Source organism: Onychostoma macrolepis, chromosome 15, assembly GCF_012432095.1.
Source record: "Onychostoma macrolepis isolate SWU-2019 chromosome 15, ASM1243209v1, whole genome shotgun sequence".
Taxonomy (NCBI): Eukaryota; Metazoa; Chordata; class Actinopteri; order Cypriniformes; family Cyprinidae; genus Onychostoma; species Onychostoma macrolepis.
Genome location: NC_081169.1, coordinates 23,744,797 through 23,757,285, shown reverse-complemented (window position 1 = coordinate 23,757,285; position 12,489 = coordinate 23,744,797). Strand labels below are relative to the sequence as shown.

The 12,489-nt window shown below is 38.1% G+C and overlaps 1 protein-coding gene across 1 annotated transcript in view; it reads left to right on the top strand.

The window, feature by feature from the left end:
- The window catches only part of col4a4 (collagen, type IV, alpha 4), an 83,010-nt gene that overhangs the window by 14,629 nt on the left and 55,892 nt on the right, over positions 1–12,489 (top strand). The window contains 1 exon segment of the mRNA XM_058744969.1: positions 5,090–5,161. Coding sequence (XP_058600952.1) covers positions 5,090–5,161 — 72 coding nt within the window.

Here is a 12,489-nt window from a genome sequence, read left to right as displayed (position 1 = left end):
AATTATTCCAATATATCACGTATTCATATATTGTGTGATTTTTACAATCACTACTAGCTGGCCCTTCTTTCTTTTTTTTTGTGAAATAAAATTCAATCCAATCTCTTCTCTCCTTTATACTCGGTTTGTTGATTTTGGCACAGTTTAAGAATAGAATTTCTTTGTAAAATATTGCACGAGTTTGCATGAGTGCGTGACTTTGTGACATGTATAATCATTGTGTGCCCTTCAGACTTCCATTTGTCTGTGTTGTGAGAGATTGGCCTTTTGCCCTTTTAAATTCGCTTGTGGTAAATTTTAACATGCTATATGTGTCCTCTTGCCAAAATGTGGAAGAGTTGTTTGTCATTCAGCCTGGTTAAAGTGTGCTGGTTTTTCCATGAGCTCAGAATTGAAAAGCATCCAGAAGGAAATATTTTAACTGTGACTTAACATATATTTATTTTGTTCAAAGCACCTCACAGATGAATAAAAATAACGGTAACACTTTACAATAAGGTTCATTAGTTAACTACATTAGTTAACATGAACTAAGAATGAACAATGCTTCTACAGCATTTATTAATCTTAGTTAATGTTAATTTCAGCATTTACTAATGCATTATTAAAATCAAAAGTTTTGTTTGTTAACATTAGTTAATGCTCTGTGAACTAACATGAACAAACAATGAACAACTGTATTTATATTAACTAACATTAACAAAGATTAATAAAGAGTGTAATAAATGTAGTGTTCATTGTTCGTTCATGTTAATTAATACATTAACTAATGTTAACAAATGACACCTTATTGTAAAGTGTTACCAAAATAACAGTCATTTTCAAGAAGGCAATAGCATAAGAAGTACTGACAATACAAAGTTTCAAACATTTTCTAGAATAGTACAACTTAGAACAGGCAGGGATTTAAGAAATGTTAAATGCATAGCAGAAGAGTTGTTTTATTTAAGGAATCAACATCAGCAAAAATCAGAAATTAATAGAATAGTTCTGAAAATTATGAAAAATGTCTGTAAATTGAATAACCCTCAGGCCATTCAAGATGTAGATGAGTTTGTTTCTTCATCAGAACAGATTTGGAGAAATTTTGCATTGCATCACTTGCTCACCATTGGATCCCCTTCAGTGAATGGGTGCCGTCAGAATGTCCAGGCAGCTGATAAAAACATCACAATAGTCTACAAGTGATCAACACAAACACATAACATCTTATGAAGTGAAAAGCTGCATGTTTGTAAGAAACAAAACCATCATTAAGATGGGTTTTAACCAGCTAAAATACAAGTCCATAATCCATTATTCTGCTTTCTCCAGTGTAAAAGTTGTCTCGTCTGAATGAGGAGGGAAATATGCAGAGATCAAGCACCGTTTACAAGCAAAAACCATTCAAAACATTTCCAAACAAATGTATCGATAGATTTTGATGTGAGAGGGCAACAGGGCACAAACTTTTTCCCTGGAGGAAGCGTTATGGATGACATTATGATGTCGCTTTTTTGCCAGAAGTGACAGATTAAAAGGATAGTTCACCCCAAAAATGGACATTCTGTCATTATTTACTCACCCTCATGTCGTTCCAAATTTATAAGTACTTCGTTCACCTTTGGAACACAAATTAAGATATTTTTGATGAAATCCGAGAGCTTTCAGACCCTGCATAGACAGCAACGCAACTGACATGTTCAAGACCCAGAAATGTAATAAGGACATCATTAAAATAGTCCATGTGACAAAAGTAGTTCAACCGTAATTTCATGAAGCTACAAGAATACATTTTGTGTGCAAAGAAAACAAAAATAATGAACTGCTACAAGCAAGAGCTCATGGAAGAGATGCGTTGTTGCATATTGCAAGGGACTGAGCTGTCCATTGCTGTACATTGGAAAGATCATTCAACCACAGGGAATGTGAAAGTTTGATTTTGTGCCTTTCTGTGCATCATGTGTTCATTTGAGATGTGTGTCTGTTTAGACACTGTGCATGCGTGATGTGCATGCTTTTGTGAAAGAATGGTGTCTGATATAACAGACATAACACATTTGACCTACTTGTACTTAATGTGCTCACATATTTCAGTCTGTGCCTCCTATCTCTTTCTTGTCTTTGTGTCGCTCTCTATCTCTTTCATTATCTTTGTGTTTACATTCCTGCCATTGTGCTTGTTAGGTCACGTGTATGTCTGTGGATCTCTCGTGGCCTCTAGTCTGGTTTGCCACCGGCTGTGCAAAGTATGGTGATATATTGTCAAAAACCCTGGAGTAGATCACATGTACTGATACCTATCAGAAACATGGCAATTTGTCATGTACAATACATGATGTGAAAAAGTCATGTCATCCCTAAGTTGACACTGATCTTGGCCTATTGTAGCTGGAATAAAATTTCTGTTTTGCATTGTATGAAACTTGGTTCTTCATGATAGCACCTCTGGTTATGTAAAATAATTAAAGGGGTCCTATGCTCTTTTACAAAGTCTTGATTTTGTTTTGGGGGTGTACTAGAACAATTTACATTATTGCAATGCCTTTATTCCCAGCCTGGCGCAAATGGTTTGATTAGTTCCGGGTTTGACGAAGGCCCGCCTTCTGAAAAATGAAATGTGTTGTGATTGGCGAACAGCTTATATGGTGTTTCGGTACTGCCCCGCCCCTTGCCAAAGCAGCAAGTTCGTCAGTATTGCCATATCAATTCAGACCTCGAGAATATTGAATAAGAGGATCACGCAGAACCTTTGTACGCACGGATATTGCAAGACATATTAAAGTGGTAACATTTATTGTTGTTTTTTTTTAGCTAAATCACATTTTAGATAGGATGTCAACAACAGCTTAAAAATAACTGCGTTTACTATGTACAGATAAGTGCAACAGAACATGTATTATGTTTATTGCAGTGAAACTGTTATACAGTTGGATTTATTTATACCATAGTCCCACAGACTTACACTATTTGTGGCGGCATATACAGGTGCATCTCAATAAATTAGCATGTTGTGGAAAAGTTCATTTATTTCAGTAATTCAAATTGTGAAACTCGTGTATTAAATAAATTCAATGCACACAGACTGAAGTAGTTTAAGTCTTTGGTTCTTTTAATTGTGATGATTTTGGCTCACATTTAACAAAAACCCACCAATTCACTCAACTCAACAAATTAGAATACTTCATAAGACCAATAAAAAAAACAAAAACATTTTTAGTCAATTGTTGACCTTCTGGAAAGTATGTTAATTTACTGTATATGTACTCAATACTTGGTAGAAGCTCCTTTTGCTTTAATTACGGCCTCAATTCGGCGTGGCATGGAGGTGATCAGTTTGTGGCACTGCTGAGGTGGTATGGAAGCCCAGGTTTCTTTGACAGTGGCCTTCAGCACATCTGCATTTTTTGATCTCTTGTTTCTCATTTTCCTCTTGACAATACGCCATAGATTCTCTATGGGGTTCAGGTCTGTGAGTTTGCTGGCCAGTCAAGCACACCAACACCATGGTCATTCAACCAACTTTTGGTTCTTTTGGCAGTGTGGGCAGGTGCCAAATCCTGCTGGAAAATGAAATCAACATCTTTAAAAAGCTGGTCAGCAGAAGGAAGCATGAAGTGCTCCAAACATTTCTTGGTAAACGGATGCAGTGACTTTGGTTTTCAAAAAACACAATGGACCACCACCAGCAGATGACATTGCACCCCAAATCATCACAGACTGTGGAAACTTAACACTGGACTTCAAGCAACTTGGGCTATGAGCTTCTCCACCCTTCCTCCAGACTCTAGGACCTTGGTTTCTAAATGAAATACAAAACCTGCTCTCATCTGAAAAGAGGACTTTGGACCACTGGGCAACAGTCCAGTTCTTCTTCTCCTTAGTCCAGGTAAGACGCCTCTGACGTCTGTGGTTCAGGAGTGGCTTAACAAGAGGAATACGACAACTGTAGCCAAATTCCTTGACACGTCTGTGTGTGGTGGTTCTTGATGCCTTGACCCCAGCCTCAGTCCATTCCTTGTGAAGTTCACCCAAATTCTTGAATCGATTTTGCTTGACAATCCTCATAAGGCTGCGGTTCTCTCGGTTGGTTGTGCATCTTTTTCTTCCACACTTTTTCCTTCCACTCAACTTTCTGTTAACATGCTTGGATACAGCACTCTGTGAACAGCCAGCTTCTTTGGCAGTGAATGTTTGTGGCTTACCCTCCTTGTGAAGGGTGTCAATGATTGTCTTCTGGACAACTGTCAGATCAGCAGTCTTCCCCATGATTGTGTAGCGTAGTGAACCAAACTGAGAGACCATTTTGAAGGCTCAGGAAACCTTTGCAGGTGTTTTGAGTTGATTAGCTGGTTGGCATGTCACCGTATTCTAATTTGTTGAGATAGTGAATTGGTGGGTTTTTGTTAAATGCAAGCCAAAATCATCACAATTAAAAGAACCAAAGACTTAAACCACTTCAGTCTGTGTGCATTGAATTTATTTAATACACGAGTTTCACAATTTGAGTTGAATTACTGAAATAAATTAACTTTTTCACGACATTCTAATTTATTGAGATGCACCTGTATTATGTATGTGACCCTGTGCCACAAAACCAGTCATAAGTAGCACGGGTGCTTGTAGCAATAGCCAACTATACATATGGGTCAAAATTATTGAATTTTCTTTTTTGACAAAAATCATTTGGATATAAAAGTAAAGATCATGTTCCATGAAGATATTTTGTAAATTTCCTACCATAAATATATCAAAACGTAATTTTTGATTATTAATATGCATTGCTAAGAACTTCATTTGGACAGCTTTAAAGGCGATTTTCAGATTTTTTTTTTTTTTTTTTAAATAGTTGTATCAGCGAAATATTGTCCTATCCTAACATACCATACATCAATGGAAAGCTTATTTATTATTTTACTTATTATATTACTATTATTTACTTATTTAAAAAGGTTCCAGGGTCACATATATGAATAAATGTTGACTTCTAAAACTTTTAAATATTGATACAGATAATTAGTGAGTTTCCATCCTGAATGCTTAGTGTATATGAGCCTACATGTGTATGAGTGTGTTTCACTCCATTTCTGAAACTATTTCTTTGTTTTAGGGAGACAAGACAGAAAGGTGCGGCGGTCGAGACTGCAGCGTCTGCCAGTGTTTCCCTCCCAAAGGAGAGAGGGTAAGTCCATTATATCATTTTGACTTTGTGGACATTATGGCATCATAGTCACTATGGAATATCATGTCTTCAATGTAACATCGTTCAATGCCAGACAAGATTCTAGTGTTGACTGACTGCCCTTCACACTTGTCTAACTGTTCCCGGAAGGCCAGGTTTTGAGACACTCTGTGTGTTTGTTTGTGTGGTGAAAGGAGAAGTCTTCCCCTGTTACATGAGCTCTTAATCTCATTAACTAAGTCTCACTCTAATCTTATTTATTCTGTTTTCACCCAACATTTAGTTCATGTTCACTCACACTCGCACTGGCACACTGACCCAGTTTCATGCCAGTGATACGTGCCTGTTCATGTCTGTACCTGAGCAGCTCCATCCAGGTGTTGGCATAATGCAGTTCTTTGCGTGTTCTTAGAAGAGGGAAAAAAAGATTAAATGTGTTAATGAGTATTTCAGAGGCACGAATGCTTCACTTCGATTAAGCACAGTTTTACAATGGAATGTTACTGGGTGTGTACCTCGTGTGTGTGTGTGTGTGTATCAGGTGTGCGCTTAGTTTTCAGCAGTGTTTCAGCAGTGTTATTATGCTGTCAGTTTTGTATGTTGTCACCCCACCTTCCTCCCCCTCTGTACAAAAATAACTGAAGAATTGACAACAAAGAACAAATAACAGCTTTTGATTGGCTGAGGTATTTTCTTTATATATATATATATATATATATATATATATATAATGTATATATAGGCAAGGCAAGTTTATTTATATAGCACATTTCATACACAATGGTAATTCAAAGTGCTTTACATAAAAGGAAGTGAAATAGTCATTAAAAATAATAAGAAATTAAAAATAATAAAAATCAACAATAAAAACAAAGTGATTTAAAAGTTGATTTTAAAAGAATGTAAAACATTTAAGAATAGAAAGTGATTATACATAGTGCAATCAGTTCGGACGTAGCACAGTGCTCATTCAACAAATGCACAGCTAAACAGATGAGTTTTGAGTCTGGATTTAAAAGTGGCTAATGTTTTAGCACATCTGATCTCTTCTGGAAGCTGGTTCCAACTGCGGGCGGCATAATAGCTAAAAGCAGACTCCCCTTGTTTTGTGTGAACCCTTGGTATTTCTAACTGACTCGATCCTAATGATCTGAGTGGTCTGTTAGGTTCATATTCAGTGAGCATATCTCCAATGTATTTAGGTCCTAGGCCATTTAGAGACTTATAAACGAGTAAAAATACTTTAAAATCAATCCTAAATGTAACTGGAAGCCAGTGTAAGGACCTGAGGACTGGTGTAATATGCTCAAATTTTCTGGTTCTAGTCAGAATCCTGGCAGCAGCGTTCTGGATGAGCTGCAGCTGTCTAATGGTCTTCTTTGGAAGGCTGATGAGGAGACCATTACAATAATCCACCCTGCTGGTGATAAAGGCATGAACAAGTTTCTCCAAGTCTTGACTGGAAACAAAACATCTAATTCTTGCAATGTTTTTGAGATGATAGTATGCTGATTTAGTTACTGCTTTGACATGACTACTAAAACTAAGGTCTGTCTCCAGAAACACCCCAAGATTTTTGACTTGGTTTTTAGTTGATTGACCCCTAGAGTCAAGGTATGCATTCACCTTGATAACTTCATCTTTGTTTCCAAATGCAATGACTTCAGTTTTCTCCTTATTTAACTGAAGAAAGTTCTGGGACATCCAACAGTTTATTTCATCAATGCATTGGCAGAGGGAGTCAATATATATAGTCATTTGGAGATAAGGCTAGGTAAATCTGCGTATCATCAGCATAGCTGTGATAGGCAATTTGGTTCTTTCTCATTATTTGACTTAGTGGGAGCATATACAGGCTAAACAAGAGCGGTGCAAGGATTGAGCCTTGTGGGACTCCGCATGTCATGGACGTCCACTTAGACTTATGCTCTCCTATACTCACATAATAACCTCTCCCTTCTAAGTATGACCTGAACCATTTGAGTACCATCCCAGAAAGCCCGACCCAGTTTTCCAGTCTCTCTAGAAGTATGTTATGATCAACAGTGTCAAACGCAGCACTAAGATCTAGTAGTACCAGAACTGATATTTTGCCTGAATCAGAATTGAAGCGAATATCATTTATTATCTTAATGAGTGCTGTCTCTGTGCTATGATGTGCTTGGAAACCAGATTGAAAATTGTCCAGGTATCCATTTAAGTTTAAGTAGTTGTTCAGCTGATTAAAATCTACCTTTTCAATAATCTTACCTATGAACGGAAGATTTGATATTGGTCTATAGTTGTTCAATATTGTGTTATCAAGATTGCGCTTTTTCAGAAGGGGCTTAACAACTGCAGTTTTCAGGGAGTTTGGAAAAGTCCCAGAAAGAAGTGAAGCGTTCACCACTTCTAAGAGATCTGCTTCCAAACAGTTAAGCACACTTTTGAAAAAAGATGTGGGAAGTGTGTCAAGATAGCAGGTTGATGATTTAAGGTGCTGTGCTATTTCTTTCAAAATTTTGCAATCAATTGCTTCAAAAACAGACATCACTTCTTTTTGAAATTGCGGTCGAATCTGTGTGACCTCTGCAAAAGTAGATATGCCAATCTCCTTTCTGATATTATTGATCTTCTCAGAAAAGAAGGAAGCAAACTCATTGCATTTACTGTCGGAGAGCATTTCACTGGGAATCTGACTTGGGGGGATTTGTCAGTCTCTCCACAGTAGCAAAAAGAGTGCGAGAGTTGTTTAAGTTACTGTTTATAAGGTTTGAGAAGTAGGTCTGTCTAGCTGTGGCTAGTTCCACATTGAAAGCATGAAGGCTGTCTTTATAGATGCTATAGTGAATTTCAAGTTTTGTCTTCTGCCACATCCGCTCAGCTTTTCTGCATTGTCTTTTCATACTCTGAACTGCTGTTGATTTTCTCCATGGTGATTTTTGTCTGCCATTCTTCTTGCAGACCCTTGTCAGAGCAATATCATCAATAATATTCTTAACTTTTGAGTTAAAAGAATCCAGGAGAAGATCAACAGAGTCTGCAGAAATGCTTGGTGTTAAAGATATAGCCTTCATAAATAGCGCACTAGTGTTCTCATTAATGCATCTCTTTCTGACAGAGACAGATCTAGATTCAGTGGTAACAGAGATCAATATATCAAAGAAAATACAGAAGTGATCAGATAGTGCTACATCCTTAACAACAATGGATGAAATGTTTAGACCTTTACTGATGAGTAAATCTAGAGTGTGTGGGTTCATGCACATGCTGGATCAGATCAAAAGTGTTTAAAACAGTAATAATTTCTTTTGCAGTTTTGATTTCTGCATTATCTATTTGAATATTAAAATCCCCTGCAATAGTAAAACAGTCAAACTCTGACAAAATCATTGATAACAGTTCTGTGAACTCTTCAACAAAGGCTGGAGAGTATTTTGGAGGCCTGTAAATAATGATAAACAGAATGCGTGGAGCACCTTTCAGCACAATACCTAGGTATTCAAAAGACAAATACTGACCAAATGACACTTGCTTGCATTGATAAACATCTTTAAATAGAGCAGCTACACCTCCACCTCTCCTAACAGTCCTGCAGACACTTGTAAAGTTAAAGTTAGGAGGGGCTGTTTCATTTAGGACTGTTGCACTGCAGCTGTCTTCAAGCCTTGTTTCATTTAGAAACATAAAATCCAGGTTGTTTGTGGTTATAAAATCATTGATCAGAAATGATTTATTTTTTAGTGAGCGAATGTTTAAAAATGCTAACTTGATGGAATTACATTTTGTCTCTACAGCAATCTTAGATTGGTGCATTAAAGGCCGCAGATTAGATGGGTCAGCCGTACGGCTTGAGAAGGCCTTAGACTTTCTATCACGTGATAAAACAGAAATATAGAAGGCTACAGGCACACTGGGTTCCCGCTTGTTCTGTGAACATTTGTGAGTGTTGCTGCTAATATAGCGGGGACCCGACATATCACTGAGAGCTGTTATCAGTTGTTTTTGGTTCACCTACAGCTGATGGAGCAGGGTTTGGGCCCTGGCGTTGTGGCAGCGGTCGGAGAGCTCTCACAGGAGGAGGAGGGAGAGCTGGGCCTGCTGTCTTTGGTGGTTGTGGGGCCCGCTGTTTTTTAGTTGATATCTGGGGGCTTGCAGCGAACGAGTGGGAGAGTTTGGTCCCAGCATACACCAGTTCCTCCATTTTCTGTGAGAAGCTTAGAAGTGGAGATTCTGGAGAGAGGGATAGTGTGTCTGGCGAGCGGGGCTCTGGCTCTGGTGTTTCTGGTGGCTGTGATATGTTGTCCTGGCTTCCCTGGCTGTTTTCCAGATAGTCGTCCTTGGGTGCTGAGTCTTGGAGCTGATGTAGTACGTCACAGTCTGTTTGTGATGAGCTGTGTGGGCAGGGCTCAGCTGGGATAGTCTCTGTGAGGAGAGCTTGTTTTGGCTGCGTGGTGTTATCAGTGTCCTTGTGGGATGTGTCAACCACAAGATGACTCTGAGGCTGACATGAAGTCCTGTGGTCACTCGTATTCTGTCCAGGTGTGTGTGTGCCATTGAGGCCGAGTGGATTAGCACACACCACTGAAGGATGACGGAGGGAGAAATAGATATTGTCCTTTAGCACTCTCGCACCAAGTTTGTTTGGGTGGTAGCCGTCCAGTTTAAACAGTTGTCTATGGCCCCAGAAAATATTGAAGTTGTCGATGAAGTTGACTCCTTTTGTACTGCAGGTTCTTTGTAGCCATGTATTCAGCCCAAGCAGCCGTGAAAACATGTTAGTTCCCCTTGCTGGGAGTGGTCCACTGATGAACGACTGAACTTCAAGTCTTTGAAGTGTTTCAAAGAGTTCACTGAAATCCTTCTTAAGCAGTTCTGACTGCTCTTTCCGAATATCGTTCTTCCCCACATGGATGATGATTCGATTTGCAGTCTTGTGCTTCATCAGAATGTTCCGAAGTTCCTTGTTCACATCAGAGACGGTTGCTTGAGGAAAGCAGCATGTAGTTGTAGTCCTGCTACTGATGTTTCTGATAATAGAGTCACCCACTATCAGAGTCCTGGGCTCGGCTGCGCTCTGAGCTGAGTGCCGCTGTCTGCTCGACCTCGAGCGCCTGTTAGTAGCGATGTTAGCTGCTGGCTGATACGATCCATGTTTTGTCACATTTGGGGATTCCTCACCCACATTCATTAATGCTTCAAATCGGTTCTCAAGATGTATAGGGGGTTGTAAAATGCCAGTGTTTACAAGTCTTGTCATAGCCGTATCTGGGGTAGAGGATGCTACCGCAGCAATACGAGATACTTGTGACAATCTGATGTCTCGAGTGCCTTTGGGTCTCGCTCCCTGTTTGTGCCATCGATTAGTCTGTCAATCAGCTTGTTCCTCTACACTTTGTGTAAACTGTTGAGATTCACTAGATTCATAGGACTCACCGGCTGTATGCTGTGTAGAAGTCTGTGGCAGTTCATGCAGCAAGTAGATTCCACAAGGGGCATTTTCTTTCCCATCTGTTTGAATGTAGGCTGTCTCCGGAATGTAAACTGCTGGCAGTGGGAGGCAAAGAGTCTTACTTTTCTAAAAACTGTGTTGTTTGAGCACTGTGCTGATATGCTGAAGTTAAAATCTTAGAGAAATCTGAGAAAAGTGCATAAATAGGGAGCGAAGCGCTCAGCAATAAGCAGGAGCGTCCGAACAGTAGCGAAGCCGGAAGCTGTGTAGATACAGTGTGTATCTATATATATGTATGTGTATGTGTATGTGTGTGTGTGTATATATATATATATATATATATATATATATATATATATATATATATATATATATATATATATATATACATATATATATATATATATATATACATATACATATACATATACATATATATATATATATATATATATATATATATATATATATATATATATATATATATATATATATATATATATATATATATATATATATACATATACATACATATATACTTGGTAAATATGATCAAAGAAGGCTGTGAAAATTAATCTGCATTGTTAATCCTTTTGATTTTTTTTATTTAAAACTTTTCATTGGAGAATAAGAATTTAAAGTGGGAGGAAATATCATTATGAAATAAATATTTTTCTCTAATACACACACATTGTCCACAATTAACGGCACCCTTTTATTCAATACTTTTTGAAACCTCCATTTGCCAGTTTAACAGCTCTAAATTTTCTCCTATAATGCCTGATGAGGTTAGAGAACACCTGACAAGAGATCAGAGACCATTCCTTCATCCAGAATCACTCCAGACCCTTTAGATTCACAGCTCCATGTTGGTGCTTCTTCTCTTCAGTTCACCCACTCATTTTCTACAGGGTTCAGGTCAGAGGACTGGAATGGCCAGCAGAAGCTTGGTTTTGTGCCCAGTGACCCATTTTTGTGTTGCTTTTGAGGTTTGTGTTTGGATTATTGTACGGTTGGAAGATCCAAACATGGCCCATTATAAGATTTCTAACAGAGTCAGTCACTTGTTGATTTTTATTTTTTTTTATCTGTTGGTATTTGATAGAATCCATGATGCCATGTGTCTAAACAAGATGTCCAGGACCTCCAGCAGAAATATAGGCCCACAACATCAAAAATACAGCAGTATATTTCATTGTACACATGGGGTACTTTTTATCCCTGTGTTCACCAAACCCATCTTGAGTGTTTGCTGCTAAAAAGCTCATTTTTTAGTTTCATCTGACCATAGAAGCCAGTCCCATTTGAAGTTCCAGTCGTGTCTGATAACTAAATATGCTGGAGTTTGTTTTTGGATGAGTGAGGAGAATTTTTCTTGAAACCCTCCCGAACAACATGTGGTGATGTAGGGGCAGTTTGACAATTTTATTTTTTTAAAGGTTTTCTGACCCCGAGACTCAACTATTTTCTGCAATTCTCCAGCTGTGGTCCTTGGAGAGTCTTTAGCCACTCAAACTCTCCTTCTCACCATGCATTAGGACGATATAGACATGTCCTCTTCCAGGCAGATTTGTAACATTTTCTGTTGACTGGAAATTCTTAATTATTGCCCTGATGGTGGAAATGGGAGTTTAGCTTTTTTTCTTAAAGCTACTTCACTAATTTGTGAAGCTCAATTATCTTTTGCTGCTCATCAGAAATATATTCTTTGGTTTTTCTCATTGTGATGGATGATTAATGGAATTTGGACTTTGTTTTTTCTCCTATTTATATTCCTGTTAAACACGAAGTCATGGCTGGATAATTTCATGTTCATAATCCCCCTGGAGTGCTGATTGTAAATATGAATGGGAATATACTTCAGAGATATTTAACTCATAATAATTTCTAGGGGTGT